The sequence below is a fragment of the Palaemon carinicauda genome, chromosome 17 (genome assembly GCF_036898095.1).
Source record: "Palaemon carinicauda isolate YSFRI2023 chromosome 17, ASM3689809v2, whole genome shotgun sequence".
Taxonomy (NCBI): domain Eukaryota; kingdom Metazoa; phylum Arthropoda; class Malacostraca; order Decapoda; family Palaemonidae; genus Palaemon; species Palaemon carinicauda.
In genome coordinates, this window is record NC_090741.1 from 65,439,243 (window position 1) to 65,461,139 (window position 21,897).

Genomic DNA, 21,897 nt, shown 5'->3' on the forward strand with positions numbered 1-21,897 from the left:
TGAGGCGGTCTGCCATGACATTCATGTCGCCTTGAATGAACCTCGTTACTAGGGATATGTTTCGATCTCTTGACCAGGTGAGGAGGTCCCTTGCGATCCCGTACAACGTCATCGAATGAGTCCCTCCTTGCTTGGAGATGTACGCCAAGGCTGTGGTGTTGTCGGAGTTCACCTCCACCACCTTGCCTAGAAGGAGGGACTTGAAGCTTCTCAAGGCCAGATGAACTGCCAGTAGCTCCTTGCAGTTGATGTGCAACGTTCTTTGATCCGCATTCCACGTGCCCGAGCATTCCCGACCGTCCAATGTCGCACCCCAGCCCGTGTCCGATGCGTCCGAGAAGAGAAGGTGGTCGGGGGTCTGAACAGCCAGTGGCAGACCCTCCCTGAGGAGAATGTTGTTCTTCCACCAAGTCAGTGAAGACTTCATCTTCTCGGAAATAGGAATCGAGACCGCTTCTAGCGTCTTGTCCTTTCTCCAGTGAACAGCTAGGTGAAATTGAAGGGGTCGGAGGTGGAGTCTCCCTAACGCGATGAACTGGTCCAGTGATGAAAGCGTCCCTATCAGACTCATCCACTGTCTGACTGAACATCGGTCCTTCTTCAGCATGTTCTGGATGCATTCTTGGGCTTGACTGATTCTGGGGGCCGACGGAAAAGCCCGAAAAGCTTGACTCTGAATCTCCATTCCTAGGTATACTATAGTTTGGGATGGGACGAGTTGGGACTTTTCCATATTGACCAGGAGACCCAATTCCTTGGTCAGATCCAGAGTCCACTTTAGATTCTCCAGACAGCGACGACTTGACGCAGCTCTTAAAAGCCAGTCGTCCAAATAGAGGGAGGCTCTGATGTTTGCTAAATGCAGGAATTTGGCAATATTCCTCATCAGTTTGGTAAAAACTAGAGGTGCCATGCTTAGGCCAAAGCACAGGGCTTGGAACTGGTATACAACCTTCCCGAAAACGAACCTTAGAAAAGGTTGGGAATCTGGGTGGATGGGGACGTGAAAGTAAGCGTCCTTTAGGTCTAACAAGACCATCCAGTCTTCCTTCCTGACCGATGCTAGAACCGACTTTGTCGTCTCCATGGTGAACGTCTGCTTTGTGACAAAGACATTCAGAGCACTGACGTCTAGCACCGGTCTCCACCCTCCTGTCTTCTTCGCCACTAAGAAGAGACGGTTGTAGAAGCCCGGGGATTGATGGTCCCGGACTATGACTACCGCTCCCTTTTGTAGTAAGAGAGACACCTCTTGCTGTAAAGCTAGTCTCTTGTCCTCCTCTCTGTACCTGGGAGAGAGGTCGATGGGAGTTGTTGCTAGAGGGGGCTTGCGCAAGAATGGAATCCTGTACCCCTCTCTGAGTAACTTCACAGACTGTGCGTCTGCACCCCTGTTCTCCCAGGCCTGCCAGTAGTTCTTGAGCCTGGCTCCCACTGCTGTCTGAAGAAGGTGGCAGTCAGACTCTGCCTCTAGAGGACTTGGAACCCTTCTTCTTGCTCCCACGTTGACTTTCGGCACGAGCACCTCCTCTGCTGGAGGCTCTGCCACGAAAGGGCGGAATGAACCTTGACGCTGGAGTGTCCATCCTGGGTCTAGGCACGGAGGGCAAAGAGGTGGCTTTGCGTGCGGATGACGCCACCAGGTCATGAGTGTCTTTCTGGATCAAGGAGGCGGCAATCTCCTTGATCAACTCTTCAGGGAAGAGACACTTCGAGAGCGGAGCAAACATAAGTTCCGACTTTTGACATGGGGTGACTCCAGCTGACAAGAAGGAGCAAAGGTGATCCCGCTTCTTGAGGACCCCGGACATGAAAGAAGCCGCAAGCTCACTAGAACCATCCCGTATGGCTTTGTCCATGCAGGACATAATGAGCATGGAAGTTTCCTTATCAGAAGGGGAGGTCTTCCTGCTCAAAGCTCCCAAACACCAGTCCAAGAAGTTAAAGACTTCGAATGCACGGAAAACTCCTTTCATAAGATGGTCCATATCCGAAGGAGTCCAGCAAATCTTGGAGCGTCTCATAGCCAGCCTGCGGGGAGAGTCTACCAGACTTGAGAAGTCGCCCTGGGCAGAGGCAGGAACTCCTAAGCCGAGAACTTCTCCCGTGGCATACCAGACGCTAGATCTGGAAGCAAGCTTGGCCGGGGGAAACATGAAGGTTGTCTTCCCAAGTTGCTTTTTGGACTGCAACCACTCTCCCAGTATCCTTAAAGCTCTCTTGGACGAGCGAGCGAGTACGAGCTTCGTAAAGGCAGGTGCTGCTGACTGCATGCCTAAAGCGAACTCAGAGGGAGGCGAGCGTGGTGCTGCAGACACAAACTGATCCGGATATAAATCCTTGAACAGCGCAAGCACTTTCCTAAAGTCTAAGGAGGGAGGCGTGGTCTTGGGTTCGTCGATGTCCGAGTGTTGGTCGTCAAGATGTGCAGCTTCGTCATCATCAGAGAGTCCATCGTCTGAATGTTGAGGAGGAAGAGGCAAAGGAGTAGGTAAAAGCTGGACGGCTGAGTCCGGCAGCACGGGTGCATGCGTGGCTGCACTGGACCCAACGTCATGCAACTGTTGGTCCGTCTGAGAACTGGCAACAACTGAATGGGGGCGCAAAGCGTCTACTCCTGACTGTGGTCGGATAGCGGAGACCACCGTGGGTTGCGGAGGCTGACGCACCGCGTCAAAACACGGCAACTTAACTCCACCCTCCTGTTGTTGTGGTAGCACACGAACGTCAACGGAGGGTTCCGTGCGTCGGTGAACGTCAACATGCGTCTGGCAGGGTCGACTGCGCATGGGTGGAGGAGCTCTCAGAGCTGGAGTGTGGGAGCAGGCAGCCTCAACGTCTGCTGGGCGCACAACCGTGGTAGGTTGTAGGCTAACGGGTGCAGCGTCAACCTTCTCCGCACGATACTCCTGCATAAAGGAAGCTAACTGAGTCTGCATAGACTGCAGCAAAGACCACTTAGGGTCTACAGCAGCTGGTGCGGCAACAGACGGAGTTACTGCCTGTTGCGGTACCACTTTGCCTCTCTTAGGAGGTGTGCAGTCGTCGGAAGACTGCAGCGAGTCCGAACTGACCCAGTGGCTACACCTGGGCCGTTGGACTTGCTCGGAAGGGACCTTGCGTTTAAGAGGCCGTGAGACCTTGGTCCATCGTTTCTGGCGTGAAACCTCTTCCGCAGACGAGGAATGAACGGGCTCACTCGTCTTCTTGTGGGTGGGACGATCTAGGCAAGATACGTCCGAAACCACGGAGGGAACGTCTGTCCGCTGATTAAAGCCTGTCGAACCCTTTGGTCGTACGACATTGCTTCTCCCCTGGGCTTGGGAGCTTGCAAGAGGTCCCGGACTGGGAGGACGACAGGCACGAACAGACGCACCCTCATGCGTAACACTGACACTTTTCACTGCACAAACACTCACTTCACTTCCCACTGCACTCTTACCTTTCAACTCCCTGACGTCAGCCATGAGTTGATTGCGGTCATTCGCCAATGACTCGACTCTCTCACCTAGAGCCTGGATGGCACGCATCATATCTGCCATCGAAGGTTGATGAGAGCTAGCAGGGGGGTCGGGTGCAACCACTACAGGGGAAGGAATAGGTTGTGGGGCATGGGGAGAGGAAAAATCAACTGAGCGAGACAAACTCCTCCTGATCCTATCCTTCTCTAGCCTACGTGCATATTTCAGGAATTCTAGAAAATCGAATTCCGAAAGCCCAACGCATTCCTCACATCGATCTTCCAATTGACAGGCTTTACCCCTACAATTGGAACAAATGGTGTGCGGATCGATAGAGGCCTTCGGAAGACGCCTTGAACAGTCCCTAGCGCTACACTTCCTGTACTTGGGGACTTGAGAAGGGTCAGACATCTTGAATTAGTCAAAGGGGGGGATTCAAAATCTATCCAAGTCGTCAACAAATAATCCAAAATCCAATAAAAGAATGCAAGGAAGTATTGAAGATAACTTCTGCACAGCGATAGCTAATAACCAGAAATGAATACTTCACCAAATAACGTGAAAATCAATCCAGAAAACAACAGCGTATTTAGTAGGTCTTGCCGGTGGCACGACAGAGAGAAAATTGGTTCTGTGTTGACATGGAGTACTTGAGTACCTGCTCGACAGATGGCGCTGTTGATGTACACCCCCACCTGTATAGCGATCGCTGGCGTATTTCGTCCTTAGGTTTTTCTGTCGGGCAGCAGAGCTGACAGCTATATGATCACCGGCTAAGTTTAATATTGAAAAATCTACAAGTAATTTTAATAATTTTATACATGATGATTAAATACTATTCCAGTTCAACATACCTTTTTATCTGCACCAAGAGTGGCAAACTGGGATCCTTGAGGAGAAATTGCCATACATCTTGGGAATGTTTTATTCTTCACAAATTCAAACAAATCAGTATCTAATTTTGACTCGAACTTGACGCATGTGGCTGTCTGATACTCGTTCTTTGTTCCGGACCAGTACTCAATCATACCAATCTCATCAACCGAAATTATAACATCGTAGATCACATTGTACTGGAAATAAAGTATATACGGTTCAGTATATCATTTAGCAATATAATTCTACGAATATTCGATAAATTATGTTACAAATTACAAGTATCTAAATTATGGCAAAAGAAAAACATTAACTATATCTGTCCAATAGAAGGTCCTCCAAAGCTAAACAATGATGATGAGCATCTAAAGAAATTATAATTGTGTCACATGAATATCAAATTCATGAAGGTTTCCAAAGACATTTCAGATATAATCTTCATGGCATTTAAGAAATAATTCCCACTGAACAAAAAGCAATGCAATAGAGTTTCAATTATAGAATTAGCATGCTCTTGAGCATATTGTTATTTCTTTCTGTTTATTTGTGTGATCAAATTATCTTTTTTTATGGGCCACAATAATGAGGGGGAATTCAGCTATCAATGAAAAAATTCCAAGAGCACTTTAGGTGGTGACTATTTGAATATGCAAAAAGGAACAAGACTACAGTGAAATGTCTTGGGGAATAGAAAGAACCAGAGTTAGCAGAGTCCTGCTGAAGACAACAGGATCAATGAAGGAGCATCAAAGAGAGATATGAAGGAGTTAGGACTTGGAAAATCTGTAATGGAAAGGAGTCTCTGTGAAAGACATAACAGGGCAAACCTCGCATAGTATTACTGAAGGGTTAAGTGTTCTTGCTAGTTAAAGTTCACATTACAGTATTCAAAACTGTGCATCATAAATGATTATGAACATTTTAATATTCAATTTCTTATATATTTTACGCTTGAAATAAAGCATTGTAAAGTTTAGTACTTTAATAATATTTCAAATGAAAAGACAATAAATTCATACTGTACCTACTTCACAATAGTCACTAAAATTCATAATGGGTCCAAAATGTACTGTATAATAATATTTTTTTTCTTTCAGCACATATCTTTTTTATTCAAGAACATGCACTAAAATGAAAGGTCTTATCAAAATAGAAAAAAAATATACAACTAAAAAAAAAAAGATATACAAAATGTGTTATTCTAATTAATCTAGTCAGACTACCAATACTCATTTCTTGATTCTCTCAAGAGATAATCTGAAGGAATAGCTACTAAGGAATGGGTGAACATTCAAGCAACATGAAATGCTAGTTGAACAGCAGACAATCTTAGAAATCCTTTCACCCACATAGAAAGGAGGAAAGGGCCTTGGCTCTTCGATGTTCAGCCTTAGGATCTAAATTCTGAGCAAAACTGACAAGATACATAAAAAGGGATGATGTAAAGAACGGTGCACTTCATATAGAATTACTGTATTCCCTCAGAGGTTGGATGATGAAAATAAACTATTATTAATTTACTATCTAAAATCTTATAAAAATATGCTAATTATCCAGTATCCACCAGTGATGGGTTCAACCCCTTTCTTTACCTTGATGATTGTAACCGGCTTGGTGTGTAAAGAATCGAGCACATGCAGCGGGACATTTGTCCCATGTCCATCAAAGATATAAATCTTAGGAGACTCCGCATCTGACACCGCGACCGTGTGCAAAGGATCAGATATTGGGTGAATCCACTCAGCAGTGTTTGGGACAAAATTAAGTTTCATCATGTTTATCATATCTGAAAAATGAATGAAACACATAGGGATTATTGCAATCTTCAAAGAGTATTTCATTAATTTATTTCTACCCACATCTATAAAAACATACATACATACATACATACATATACCAAGGCACTTCCCCCAATTTTGGGGGGTGACCGACATCAAATAAATGAAACAAAAAAGGGGACCTCTCCTCTCTACGTTCCTCCTAGCCGGACAAGGGACTCAACCGAGTTCGGCTGGTACTGCTACGGTGCCACAGCCCACCCTCTCACGTTATCCACCACAGATGAAGTTTCATAACGCTGAATCCCCTACTGCTGCTACGTCCGCAGTCATCCAAGGCACCGCAGGAAGCAGCAGAGTCTACCGGAACTGCGTCACAATCACTCGCCATTCATTCCTATTTCTAGCACGCTCTTTTGCCTCTCTCACATCTATCCTCCTATCACCCAGAGCTTTCTTCACACCATCCACCCACGCAAACCTTGGCCTTCCTCTTGTACTTCTCCCATCATCTCTTGCATTCATCACCTTCTTTAGCAGACAGCCATTTTCCATTCTCTCAACATGGCCAAACCACCTCAACACATTCATATCCACTCTAGCTGCTAACTCATTTCTTACACCAGTTCTCCCCCTCACTACTTCGTTCCTATCCCTATCTACTTGAGATACACCAGCCTTACTCCTTAGACACTTCATCTCAAACACTCAATTTCTGTCTCTCCGTCACTTTCATTCCCCACAACTCCGATCCATACATCACAGTTGGTACAATCACTTTCTCATACAGAACTCTCTTTACATTCATGCCCAACCCTCTATTTTTTACTACTCCCTTAACTGCCCCAACACTTTGTATCCTTCATTCACTCTCTGACGTACATCTACTTCCACTCCACCATTTGCTGCAACAACAGACCCCCAGTACTTAAACCGATCCACTTCCTCAAGTAACTCTCCTTTCAACATGACATTCAACCTTGCACCACCTTCCCTTCTCGTACATCTCATAGCCTTACGCTTACCCACATTAACTCTCAACTACCTTCTCTCATAACCCCTTCCAAATTCTGTCACTAATCGGCCAAGCTTCTCTTCCGTGTCTGCAACCAGTACAGTATCATCCGCAAACAAGAATTGATTTACCTCCCAAACATATAACAGAAAAATCAATTTAAGTTTACATAACAAACAAACACGCAGAAAATGAATTTCTTTTGAAATAACAATCATGGAAATAAGTTACAAAAGCAATTTTTATATCAAAATTAATAAGGCTTGTAAGCTATGAAAGAGTTTTTTCCTTTCAAAAGAATAAATAACAAGTGCTTTTTCCGTTCAAAAGAATAAAAAATAACCAAAGTAAATTATAAAGTAACGTAAGAAATAACGTTCAATCAAAATCCTGATCTTACCAAAGTTTTCAACATCAAACACCTTGAGCGATTTGTCATTTGATATTGAAACGAGTCTGGAGCCAGAGGTATTTGCCGCTAATTGCTGTACGTTTCCCATGTGTGCTCGATAATGTTTCACGAATTCCACTCCTTCCTCTTGTTTCTTCCAAAATTTGATATGGCCATCACAGCTCCCAGTAACAATGAAGTCGGTTTTGCTGGAAAAATTATGTTTATATAATACCATAATATAAAATACTAAACTATCTTACAAAATAACAGCAGAATTGGAGGGTACAAAGATACAATGACAAAGAAATACTGATTAAATAAGGGAGAAATTGGTCACAAAAAATCAGATTTAAGAAATTAAAATCAAACCTTTAATACAAACCCATAAGTTTACATATACATAATCCTTCAATCAGAAGCTCTCAAAACACACAAAGAAGCAGTATAACCTTCACTCCACCAGCTACTTTTGGTAGCAGTGGTAATAAAGTCTTTCCTTTGTATTATCCTAACTTACAACAAAAACCATGGGCTCAAGAAGTGGGCCCTTTTACCAAGTAAGTTTACTAAGTAAGGGTTTACATATGCCTGAGCTATTTAGGTGAATGAATGAAAATATGGAATTGGGGACCAACAAGAGGACATTTAGAAACGAGGTGTAAATGGGGGAAAAAGAGGTTGGACTGTAGGAAGAAAGGAAACAGGAATTGAGGTAAAGTAGGAGACGCAAAGGATGCTGCTAAGTCCCTTTACTAACACCTACGTTGCAAAGAACTATGGGGGAGCTATGTAGGTAGGAAGTTCCCAGTTGCATGGATATTCATATCAGGCCACAAAGCTAGCTGACCTTAAAAATAAATAAAAGGAGGTAATCAAAGGACCTTCACACTTCAGTAGGATTGGATTTGAATTGGACTTAAAATTTGGAATACATAACCCGGTGCTTGGGCTAGAAAGGTAATTCACTGCACCCTATTGAATTAAAGTTAATAAGAAGCTGGACAGCAAGATGGAACAAAAGAAAGTAGGAATGGAGGAAAATTAAAAGGATATAAAGCAAGTGTAAATAGGAGCCAAAGGAACACTGCAAAGACCCTGAGGTAATGAAGTAATGTTTACAGTGGATAGCGAGTACAGCACTGATGGCTATATATCTCTATATGACCTTTCAGTATGATAATAAGTATCCCTGCTAAAGATAAGACTCTTATCACAAAGAACCCCATCAGTAACGAAAAATCTCATACAATGAATACTCTGACCTTGATGGTAATGGAGCATATCCAAGATGAAGAGGAGGAGATTTGCATAGGGAAAATCTCAAATTTTTGCCGCCCATTACCAAAGGGTCAAAGAATATGATGCATTGAGGTACAGTCATCTGAAATAAGTGGTAACCAGCAAAAGTCAAAATCCAAATTTCATGACCTCAAAATCTCCTTGAATGTTTGAAATCCATGTGAGTCCTAATATTCATGACTGCATCTTTAGTCCAAAATAGATCACATTTTTTAAGACCCAAAAACTGTTCATTTCTGGTTAGTTCCCTCTCTTACAGGAATTAGTGGCATATGAGGTAGCTGACATGAAATCAAAAATAAAACATAAATATGCATCAAGAAGTTTCCCAACCCTGATATGGCAAGACTAATCAGGTCATAAAATGAAGGAAGTTGCAAGAACATGTAAGGATCCCTCTAACTTGAAATTATAAAATAAAAAGGTATTTAAGATAATACAACTCCTCGTCTGCTATTGTAATAGCCTATTGGAAATGCCTGTCTGGCAATCTGCTGGCCTGGGGTTCAAGACCTGTTCAAACTTGATAGTTTTTTGTATCGTCTGTAACTTCACCATCCTTGTGAGATAAAGAAGTGGGGTTTAGAGGAGCCTATTGGTCTACCTGTTGAGTCATCAGCAGCCACTACCTGGCTCTCCCTGGTCATAGCTTAGGTGGAGATGGGATGTGGTTGCTGATGATATGTACAGAGTATATGGTCAGTCTCTAGGGCATTGTCACTATTCCTTAACGTTATCATTCCTGAGCGACTTATAAACCTTTAAAAATAGTTGTGGTTTCAAGCAAACCTAAGATCTGACATACCTTCCTCAGTTATATACATCTAAGATAGTAAGAGTACACCAGTGTGCTCATTAAGGAAAGCTATTCTGGGCCACTGCCCTTAATTTAAGAGTTTCAAGAGAGAGAATGACCTGAAATTTCCCGCTGAGATTTTGGTGAAGAAATTCTACTTGATCACCACACATTTTTATTACCGATAGTAGACAGCCAGACAATGTAAACCCTCCTTATCACCGTTCATCTCTTTATAAGGCCATGACCACCTGTCTCACCCATTCCGATACACAAGCACATGAATCTCCAGGCAGATAAAAGAAAGATACACTTGATCATGTGTCACCAAAGTTGAAAATATGACAAATTACAATGAAAAGAAAGCAAGAAGAATGACAATGGAGTTATAAAGACAAATTCAAGATTGTTTAGGGATCTTGTGAAAACAAAGGATGACTGAAGATGCATTTAGAGACCCCAGAATCCATCTGCACAGTATTGTTGGTTAACTGCTACGTTCACTGGACCAGAGGCTGAAGTACAGTATCTGGGATTTTTTCATAATACACAAATGAGATACTTTTAGTTTATGGGTCTGTGAAATAAATCACTTTTGCTATAAAACCTCAACATACATTATTATCCTATTATTATTACTAGCTTATTGGAAAAGCAGGATGCATAAGCCCTAGGGCTCCAAGGAAAAATAGCCAAGTGAGGAAACAAAATAAAATTACAAGAGAAGTTAAGAACAGTAAAACGTACAGGATAACTAGCAAAATATAAATCTATAAGACTGATTATTGTTTCATTTGTATGAAGCTACTAAATCTAATAAAATGAACTGGAAGAACATCTGTTCCCTTTAGTTCTAGTACTTTAGAATATGTCTTATGTAAAATAATAATGTTTGTTATTACATATTATGCTGGCACCGGTTAAGTATTATAACTTCAGTATGTCTTTATAAAAAAAATTGTTTGTCTAGATATAGAATTATTCTTTGAGTTGCATACTTATCCCTTTGTATTAGCTTACTCGGCAATATAAAAAACAAAACATTGTGCATTAACATTACAAAACTTTCAACTCGTAATGGCATTATACATAGAAATTGATAGTTATTTTGTAATAAAACTAAAAAAAAGTTGGATAGGAAATAAACCACGCTGCCAGCAATTTCACTTGGGGTTGTTGTGGCCTAATTGGTAACGTCTTTGCCTGGTGATTCCAAGTCGGGGGTTCCAGTCCCGCTCAGACTCGTTAGTGCTATTAGTGTCTGCAACCTCATCATCCTTGTGAGCTGAGGTTGGGGGGTTTGGGAAAGCCTATAGGCCTACCTGCTGAGTCATTACCAGCCATTGCCTTTCCCTCCCTAGTCCTAGCTTAAAGTTAAAAAAAAAAAAAGTTGCGGGTTTTAGGCCTCCACTCAGACGATTTCCATCATTCTGCTCGGGCGACCATAAGCCAGCAGGGACTATCACTAGCCCCCTCTAACCTCCCCCCCAGGCGCCACCCTGGGGAGTATCTCCCGGTAGAAGGTCTCACGATATCCATGTCCTGGCGGGGGACGCGAACTCGGGACCTCTGAAACAGAAGCCCACGACGCTACCAACCTAGCTATCCAGAGAGCTTGGGAGGAGAAGAGGCTTGGATGCTGATCATATAATATATGGTCAGTCTCTACGGCAATGTCACTGTCCCTTGCCTCTGTCATTCATGAGTGGCCTTTAAACCTTTAAAACATGAAGGAGCAGTGATGAAGTTGAGGTCTCAAGTCCTAAAGCAGTTAAGTATCCAATTAGCTTCTTTTGTCACAAAGACAATTACTGTTCTACATGTGGAGCATAAATCACTACAATATGACCTCCAAAAGTTTACCCGATAACAAACTACATCAGTTACTTGCAAAAATTCACAGTAGTAATGTGAAGTGGCTTTTTTTAAATGACTGTACATTAATCTTCTTAACTAACACTCTCTTAGCTGAATGATTTGTGCATAATTTTTAATTTCTTTTAAGTATGAACAAAGCAGATTTCTGAACAATAATAATAGACTATGTAGCATTTTTTCTTTTTAAAATTCATCCCAATAGGATATCAATATTCAATATGAACAGGTTTGATGTTAACATTTACAATTGTGGTTAAAAAATTTAAAGATAATTACTCGTAAGGTTTATAAATAATCCACTCCATTAGGGAAGACTTACCGTTCTCAAATTGGAAATTTTATGACTATTCGTAAGACCCACAATATATTGTATAAAGTTTGGAGTGTTTTCCTACCCATTGCCATTGTAATAAGTTTTTATATTATGTTTCAGTAAAGTATCTATATTTGGATAAATAAATTTCAAGGGAAATGTGAGCAAAAGACAATGTTCAATACTATAAAATGAAATAACTCACTTGGTAACCACAACATGTGTGACAGTGTCACGATGCATGTAACTCTTCTCGTAATATTCTGCACAGGGCAAATTGTCCAGGTACATTTGCTCATATTCCAATACTGAAAAATAAAATAAAAAAGCTATTAGTAATTTAAAAATCAGTTTAGATACAAAATCAACATAGTTTGAAAATGCCATGACATTCACAGAAGTACTTTTATATAGATGGCTATAGGAATATAATATCGGGTGGTCCTCAAAGTAGTGTTCTCGGCTCATTACATGACATGTGGTTTGGCATTGAAAACAAGCTTATTGCATATGCAGATGATGCTACTCTCTTTGCATAAAGTCTATCCCTTGAATGTAGGCCTGTAGTTGCTGAGTCTCTTAATAGAGATCCAGCTAAAATTACAGTAATGCATGGGGCCAATCATAGGGGATGAAATTGAATTAAAACAAAACTCAAAATATGATTGTAAGTAGGTCAAAGACAGTGGCTTCTAAACATCCAGATCTTTTCATTAATAATGTCTCATTAACTGTATAAAACTTATTCAAAATTCTAATTGTGATTCTTAATTACAAATTTACTTTTGAGAAATGCATCTTGTCTGCTTTTCTTTAATTGTAAAAAAATTGCCATATTGAGTCTTAAAAGCTTTTAGTGACTAAAGGAAACATTTTAATGCATCCCTCCTGTCATGTTTTGAATATTGTTCTCCTGTCTGATCTTCAGCTGCTGACTCTCATTTGTTGGACTAAAACTTGTGGCCAATCAAGTTCCTTATCCATGATTTGGATGTTAGTCTCTGGCACTGTCATTCAGTAAGTTCTTTGTGCATATTGCATGAGTTTTCTTAATTTTCCCTATCCTTTGCATTTAGATCTTTTCTGGCTGTACCATCCACTATGTAGTACTAGGTATACAGTTCATTCTAAAAGACTTGCCTTCACCATCATACTAAACAGTATTCTAGAAGTCTCATTCCAGCTGACTAGATTGTGAAATAATTTTCCTAATCAGGTAGTTGAATAGGAAAGCTTTAGGTCAATCTTGTTGCAAAGGCTTTACTGGTGAACAAATTGAGATAGGTAACATTTTATACTTATCCAACATTGCTACTGAACTCAATATATTTTATAACTTGTTTCATTTCCCATTTACAGTTTATTTAATATTTCTCTATTTCCTTTCCACACTGGACTGCTTTCCCTGTTGGAGTCCTTGGGATTGTAGCATTATGCTTTTACAATTAGGGTTGCAACATGGGTATAAATAATAATAATAATAATAATTTGAATCTTCTAAAGTAATACTTTAGGCATCCAAGAGCTTATCTGATATTGTGGGTGGCAACATAATTCATTCATTCTCTGTGACTACGGCACTTCTGTCTTTCTGGTGCTTTTTTCTCCTCCTGAAGTTTTCCAGTACCATAAATGTCTCTTTATGACCAAACGTTTTTCCCTATTTGATTATGTACTCTCATTAGATATGAATGAAGAATGCTACTTGCAACACCTTTCCATATTAAGTCTGGCATTATTTGAGTTATCTTTAGACGATTTATCTCAAAAGGAATGTGGCCCAATTTTATAGCTAAGTCTGTTTACCTAGCAATAAGTTCAGTAAGTCTATTTTTCTTCATTCTTTAATGACATCCTCTCAGACTGTGACCTGCTCTACCAATCCACACCATAACCTATATGTGTTTAGATTTGCACTGGGTAGCTAATTGGGAGCTTTTGAAGAATAGCAGTCCCATAGGAACCTAGGACCTTTATTCTTCAAAAGGATAAAATTGGGACCCGCATTGTTAAAAAGGGATTTAGGGAAGAACAACTGCTGAGGAAATCAAGCAACATGATTGGTTGTCAACCTAACCTAACCTATTTAATTCTGTTTGTTTTGAAATTTCAAACCAATATTTGTGCAATTAATTTCAACTGATTTAAATTTGTATACTATAAACAGGGCGTATGTATGATAGTGGCCACCTGTATGTATTATCATGTCTAACTTAGAATACATTAGTGTAAGGGGGGGCTAATGCCCCCCTACCCCACCGTTAAGTAAGTAGGTAAGGACACGGCTTGCAGGTAAAGTTAGGGGGGAAAATTTAGGTTAGTTTATGTCTAATTTAAATCAACGTGCGAGGAACTGGCCGCTGATACACAAAGGCTCCCAATAAACTGTTGCTTTTAATTCTCCATACATTTTAATTTGATGTATATTTTAGGTTTATGTATTTTTTTTTCCTTACAAAATTAAGTATTCTTTCGATAATAGTTGCTTTATTCTCCTCTTTATATTCACCGGGTCCCAACTGGAACCTTTAATATTCAAAAGGCCCAAACCGGGCCCCCTATTCTTCAAAAGGTCCAAACTGGGACCCCCATTCTTCAAAAGGGTCAAGTGGGACCGCTATTCTTTAAAAGCTCCACTAATTGGGACCTTACTTTGTGGAGGATTACAGCTGACTTTCTCTAAAAGTATCCTATAAGGCAATGTCTTTAAGTAGCTTGATCAGTTACCATATTGGCAACTTCAATAGAGTTGAAAACAGTCTCTCACCAGTTCCAATATGGAAACATCTCCTCCTCAGTTATGACAGTGATTACTGATACTTTTACCTCTTCACTGTTAAAGCCTTGACTAAAAAATGCCAGGAGAAACCATCACCATCCTAGGTATGTACTAGGTAATGGTTGTTCTCCCCTGAATACTACAAATTTTATATAATTTGTATTTTTCCTAGCTATACAAACCCGAGTCAATTATATAAGGTTACCACTAATCATGTTTTCTACGACCTGCCAATCAAAATCGTTCTGAGTAAATGCAGGGTATCAGCAAGAAGTAATCCCGGAGCTTACTCGCAACGTCTCTTCACAACACTGCTGGTCAGGAAGTGAAGAGGTTGTGGCCTCACTTCCTCTCTATGATTGAGCCTTTTGTATTCATATCATTTATCCTTTTAGTATTTAGCTCTCTAGAGTTGTGTTTTTCTTAATTCGTTGTCATTTGAGTGACTATTCATTGAATGTGAGTTATATTGAGTCCATAAGTCTAGTAAACCTCAGTACAGTATTTATGTTTTTTGCCCAGGTCGGGATAGCGACTAATGTGTCGTCCTTATGAGTCAGAGAGACATAGCACACATCCTCTGTATCCCTCTTGCCTAGACAGATGTTCCAGAGAATCTTCATGGAAATACTGTAGGGAGTGGACTCCTTTACAATGGGAGATTTTTTTCTCATACCAGGAAACTTAATGAGATTTCTACATACATTGCAGTCTCATCACGACGGGAGTTACAGAGAACCTCCCTTCAGTTTTTCAAATTACGCAGATAAGATGTTCACTTTTAGAAGTACAGTACCTCCAATCAGAACAGTGAAAGCATCTCCTTGTTTCCGGAGGGACCTTAGAGTTGAGCCTGTCATTTCTTCACCATACTGAGGTAAGGAAGATCCAGATTACCAGTATCAAACTCATTTATGAGAAACATCTGCCTCAGACACCTAGGGTTCCTTGGCAAACTCCTCTAACGAGACCCCGGAATGAATCAAGAGATTTATCATCTCTCTACTATGAAGGTGGCCGGACAGCTTCGGCTGTGTTCAAACACCCCCCCCCCCCAAGAGTTGACAATGCCTTCATTCTCAAAGCAGGTCTCTCCTTCACAGCCTGATAATTCTGAACTAGATTTACATTTGTAATCTGTATGACAATGATACTGTATGGGAAAACTTCCAAAAAATTAAACAAAATTATCATCTTTTACCCTTTCACGACTAGTATAAACATGAATCAGTAATAAACAAAGACGAGGGTAAAACCAAACAAAGATCTGGGTAAAACCATTCTTACCTTTAATTTTTTTTGGTTTGGGTTCTATGACTGCTTCCTCAGGTTTCGGTCCAATCCACCCGTCATCATCATCGCTCTCCTCCTCTTCCTTCACCTCTAATTTCCTCTTGGCCTCTGATTCACTCATTATTTTGTCCAATGCTCAGATAATATTCAGTCTAAAAAGGGAGAAAGGAGTAGGTTAATTACAAAAATAATGAGTAAGCACACTGATAGAGCAACATTACGTAATGATTGAATAATATTTTCATGTATATAAACATTTAAACAAGACTGAATAAATGAAGAATCATTAGCTAAAACAAAAAAATTAAGTTATTGATGTCCCTTTTCAAAATAGCAGCAGCTGAGTTTTACTGTTAAGTTCTGCAAAAAGAAAAACTATTTCCAAGTTATTACTTTGGAATTTTTCAAAGAATCAAAGTAAACTCATATTTTTATATCATTTTGAAAAAAATAAGAATGAAAAAATAGTGGTAAATTTCTGTTGAGTTTACCTTAGGGAGGAAAGAAAATGTGTAGCAATTTGATGAGGATACTAAAGACATAATATCAAATTTTCAAAGTAATCTGTATATTTCCTAACAATACAAATCAGTCCTTTACTTGGAGCATGACTTCAGCAGAGCTGTAACAGCAATTAGAATTTAACAAGGTAGTTATAACTACCAGTGGGTGATTACCTGTCAGACAGCAAAACTAGCCCTATTGACCTTTTGACCTGGGACTTGGAGGATGGTTGAGGTAAAGGTGTACTTTAAAGGACTCATATTTGTACGATTAAGAAAAAAATTATTTATTTCTAAAATTTCTGATTTGTTCCCACACAAATACAAGCCATTGTCCTTTAATAGGAGAATCATCCTTAGGAGGGAGGGAGTCCCTAGGAACCAGTTTACTGGCATATTCAACTTTGGTCCCATACCAGAGCATAGGTGATGACTTCTGCCAACCTCCCATACCAAGAATAAATTATATTCGGTCCCAAGAGAACTATATTCACGTATGAGGTATGTTGTACAAATTTATTAGTAGCTATAAGAAATTAATTTGAACACATTCTATTCATCCTTCTCCTCGTCTGGGAGGATGGGGGGGAGACATCTAGATATCTCAGATACCTAGACACATGAACAGGTGACTAAATGTGACGCCATAGTAGAGCATGCTAATGGGGGGAATAAACTGAGCACTAAAAGCGGCAGGAACGTTCGTAAACGTGTCACAAGAGGTACTAGTGCAACCTTGACTTGCACGCACTGACGTGTGCATGTCTCCCACTGTGTCGTGCACAGTTATCTCGTGAGCTTGGGCTATGTGTGCTGAAGCACAAACACTTCAGGGCTCTACGCAGAGGATTCGCAAATAACCTGTACCTTGCTTTCATTTTGGTGGGAAAGAGTGCGCTCGGCTGGTGATGAGCAAGGTATGGTTAATTTGGTAGAAAACGTTTCCTACTGCTGCAAAACATAACCTAACCAAACAGAAGCAACTCTCAAAGTAGCAGACCCCCAAGGAGCAAGCCGAGGAGGCTGCACACTCACAAGACTCATGATGCAAGGGAGGAGGGAATGCCTCTGGGGAACTGTCGGACATAACTCATAAGTAGCTAGGAAGAGCTCAGCTCTGGAGAGCTAGCGCAAGGCGGTAAGGAATCCCACACCCGATAGTGAGCTACTCTGGGGTTGGACTGTTTTCACTGGAGAGAGTGTCAGCTGACGAACCCTAAAGGGACAGCAGGCATGTAAAGGCGAGGTTCGCGAGGAGCCTTGGGCTAAGCAGACCTAGCATGCATATTCACCACAGGGGATATAGGATGGAACTCGGAAGAGAACCAACCTGAAGACCCTCAGGTGGGAGAACTGTGGAGGATGTTTCCGCTAAGACACGAAACCGACTGGAAGGGACTCCCTCCAATAACTCAGAAGGTTGAAAAGGGCCAAGGATAACCCCTGCAGAGGCAGCCGTGCACTCCTTATGTGCCCCTAGAGCTGTTACATAGTGGGAGGAACAACTGATGCAAAGTGTCATAAGAGCTAGAGTCCCTTTGAAGAGAAGCCGCTGCTGATTCACAAGGGGGAAGCGATGGGGTCTTCATGACCAGAGGGTTGTCCGGGGATTAAATGGACATTGTTTTTGTCTGATTGGCTTCCAAAGGAAGCCAAACGGGAAGAGGCAGATTGGAGAGTACAAATCATAGGAGGAAAAGTGTGGGACTTCTTCGACTACGAGGATAAAGCCAAAGACGAAGAGTCGCTTTTGTACTGTACTATCTTTTTCCTACGTCTATTGTACAGCTCCCACTGGGAGGATAGCCACTTCCGACACTAGGAGAACCTTCTGTGCAGGAGTGACGTCTGCACGCAGGACAAAGTGGGTGAGGATCCGTCTACATAGCAGACGTAAAGGTACCACAAGAGACCCAATATGCCAGGGCAAACCTGCATGGTTAGTTCCTCAAGAACACACACACCTGGAAAGGTAAGGTTAATACAGCCACTGAAATTAGGTAAGGTAACTGGGAGAGAGTGATGTGAATGTCTGCCTCAACTGTAGTGAAATCAGAAGTGAGTTGTAGTTACAGGGTGAGCGTGTGAGCGGGAGGTTGGTATACACCTCATGTGAAAATTTCTATGGCTAGGCCAGCTCAATGCTGAATCATATCTCCTAGGTAAAGAATTAAAGTTTGTGTTTATGAAGGACCAAATAAAGGTAAAAAGGTTAAAGGTGTCTAGTTTCAGTACCAGTTTCATCAGAAAAGATGCTCAACAGAACGCCAGCCAGGCAAGTCCAACCTCATGCTATGGTGCCCAACTGTACAGTTTCTCTTTCATAATAGTAACAGTGCACACATATATACCTAAAAAGAGTTGTTCAAAACTCTTACTTCTAAGTTCAGAATAAAGATGTCCTGAATTAAAAATTCACCTATGTATCATGGGACTCAAGAAAAAATATATCAGAGGCAATCAGTATTCAATACTCAACCGAAAGCAAAAGAACCTAACCTAACTTAATGACTGCCTTCTTACATGGTCAAAACCTCCAATACCACCCATAATCCTATCCACTCTACAGTTCGGTAAACTTATACCATAACTATAATAAAACCTACAGTTCTGAGATATCTATTAACTCCAAGAACTGCAGACTGCTCCGAAAATATCCTACATGTATATTGTTGATACATTTCAAGTCCTTCAGTTCTAGCCTAGCCATAAGAATCGGGAATGCCGTAGACAAAATCAAATGTCTAACATAATCTAGGTATGTAGATAGGTTTCCTAACTTATGATAAGCTAGTCTAGTTCTGGGTCCCATAAAGTACACTAAAAACAGCTACCAGTTTTACTATAGTTACGGACAGAAAATGCTTTTCTACTAAAAAAAAAAAAAAAAAAACAAGTGTTTCCTATTGAAAAATGTCCATTTTCTTTGGAAATGACACTTACTTTCACTGCAAATAAAAACTTATTTGCCTAAGAAATAATAATCAATGGAGTTAGCATGCATAGCTCAGCATTTACCACTTGCCAGAACATTGGAGCTTGATGTCTTACGGGGGCTTTGTATAACAGCGGCCAACTAACTTGAACTCCTACCTAACCTAACCTACTAGCCATGGGGTAGTTTGTAGCGCTAAGGCCAAGCGTCCTAATTTGTTTATTATCGCTCCGACTGTTATCTTGTATAGAATAAAAACGTTTGCAAATGGTCTACGGATCTTAAATATGTTGTGTAAGGGGGGGGGGGGTCCGGGTGGGTAAGGACACAGCTTTTAGCATAGGTTAGGTGGGTTTTTTAAGTTAGCTTCTCCTGTCGTACTCGTAGGTAAGGAAACTGTTGTGTAAGGGGGGGTTGGGGGGGGGGGGGCGCAGCCCTCCTTGGTAAGGATACGGCTTTTAGCATAGGTTAGGTGGGTTTTTCAAGTTAGCTTCTCCCGCCAAAATAGTTTTTAGAACAACGGCCACAGTTCAGAATATTCCCGTTTTCTACGGGATCTGGCCGGCACCCTACAAAGGCTCCTAGCCATGTCCTTACTTTCTTAACTAACCGGGGGAGGGGTGGGGGGGATGTAGAAATGCAGGTAAAACCCCACTTACACAACCGTATTCTCTACTGTCATCATAGATACAAGTGGCCGCTATCATACACATCCTTTTCCTTCTTTTTCCATGAGTGCACATAAGAGCAAAAAACCATCAGCTTTCTAAAAAAAATATCCCTGTTCTTAGACAGTCTAACAGGTTTTCGGTTTATTTGCTGTTGAAAAAGAGGGTCAAATTCTGTGAAAGCACATTATTTACGACAGGAAAAAACTTTCTTTCCTGTTCAAAATTTTGTTCCGTCCGCAACTATAATTTCACCAAGTTACCGAAGAATGATAACAGATTACAGTATTATAACCTAATTTGGACTGGCAGGCTAGCCTTTAAATTACATATATTTAACGTTCAGAAAGACTTCACTTGGCTATTTCATCAATTATACTTACCAATAAGTAAATATATAACTATATTTGGCAGCAATCTTTCTATATTGAAAGAAATATTGTGACGGCGACACAAATATCTCCGTAAATCTAGGCCTGGTGTTTTTGTTTATGCGGTGAAAGAGCATCTTCTTCTATCTTCTTGTAGAATGTCTTAATTCTTCTCGTTTTTTGTGAAAGCAGACTTCAACATAATAGCATAATATAAAAAGCACTAAATTACACCTGTAATATATATTTACTATGGATTTGTATATATTTTATTAATCTAGGGTGTTATGTTTCATGATAAAAAGGGAATGAAATAATGTATATAATTGGCTACATAGATATCAGTTCATGCAAAGAATGTAGGCCTACTAAGTTATTGTTCCCAGTATAATACAAATAAATACTTACAGTACGTTACTCTTTAGACATGATATTGTGACTAAACTGTATAGATTATAGTGAATGATGAAAAAAATGTTATCTGCCTTGTATATACGGTTCATAGATGTACAGAAACCGAAGCCTCATTACTTTGGTCTATTTCTGTACAATGTTCATAAAATTTGCTAATTTATATTTTCTATGTTGATAAATTCTTGTATCTCATGATTTTATTGATGGGAACGATGATCTATGATCACAGAGTACATTTCTACTACTATAGGTCTAAATCTTGTTTGACTTTTTAATTTGTGAATTCTACGAAAGTCAACTGTCAATTACATACATATGGCTCTTTATTATTATTATTATTATTATTATTATTATTATTATTATTATTATTAGTAGTAGTAGTAGTAGTAGTAGTAGTAGTAGTAGTAGTACAAGCAAAGCTACAATTCTAGCTGCAAAAGCATAATGCTACAAGCCAAAAAGGACTCGATAGGAAAGAAGCATAGTAAGGAAAAAAGTAACAGATTGGTAACTAATAAATCTTGAAAACAATAAAATAAAAATAACCAGGTAGGATGGATGGCAACGTAAAACGAACAAGACAAATACAGTAACAGACAAACTATGAAACGAAAATTATGTCAACTATATTTTAGGAAGATCATTTCGCAATTTGGTCACAGCAGGAACAAAACTTCTACACAATTTCGTGGGATTGAGTCTCGTGTGAGGAAAGGAAATACGATTAAGAATTAACCGTAAATGCAGGAGGGGGAGAGGTTAAATGCCACACATGAATGGCAGAGGCAAGGGACAGTGAAATTTCCCTATAAAGCAGGACAATGCCCAAGAGACTGATCATTTATACATATGTTTAGCAACCAAGCCCCCTTTCCCCTCAAGCTAGGACCATGGAGGGCCAGGAAATGGCTCACAAGGATGATGAAGTTGCAGCGACCAAAAGAACTCACGAGTTTAAGGGGAACTCGAACCACAGTCTGGCGATCAACAGTCAGGGACGTTACCACAACCAGAAAAGATCCGAATACTGTGCATGATCAGAATTAGGAAAACTTATAGCCTACTCAATGAACAAAAAGCTAATTGAGAGACAAGCCCAGAAAGTTAAATCAAGATCAATAAAT

The 21,897-nt window shown here is 40.5% G+C and overlaps 2 protein-coding genes across 2 annotated transcripts in view; one reads left to right on the top strand and one right to left on the bottom strand.

The window, feature by feature from the left end:
- LOC137656833 (peptidylprolyl isomerase domain and WD repeat-containing protein 1-like) overlaps positions 1–20,506 on the bottom strand; it is a 44,178-nt gene extending 23,672 nt beyond the window's left edge. Inside the window, exons 1-6 of the mRNA XM_068391158.1 lie at positions 20,372–20,506; positions 15,877–16,034; positions 12,016–12,118; positions 7,531–7,730; positions 5,930–6,123; positions 4,316–4,534 (exon numbers count right to left, since the gene is read on the bottom strand). Coding sequence (XP_068247259.1) covers positions 4,316–4,534; positions 5,930–6,123; positions 7,531–7,730; positions 12,016–12,118; positions 15,877–16,003 — 843 coding nt within the window. The 5' untranslated portion in view covers positions 16,004–16,034; positions 20,372–20,506. The remainder of the gene's footprint in view (positions 1–4,315; positions 4,535–5,929; positions 6,124–7,530; positions 7,731–12,015; positions 12,119–15,876; positions 16,035–20,371) is intronic.
- Positions 1–21,897, top strand: part of LOC137656834 (peptidylprolyl isomerase domain and WD repeat-containing protein 1-like) — a 387,155-nt gene that overhangs the window by 228,307 nt on the left and 136,951 nt on the right. The gene's annotated exons all lie outside the window — the stretch shown is intronic.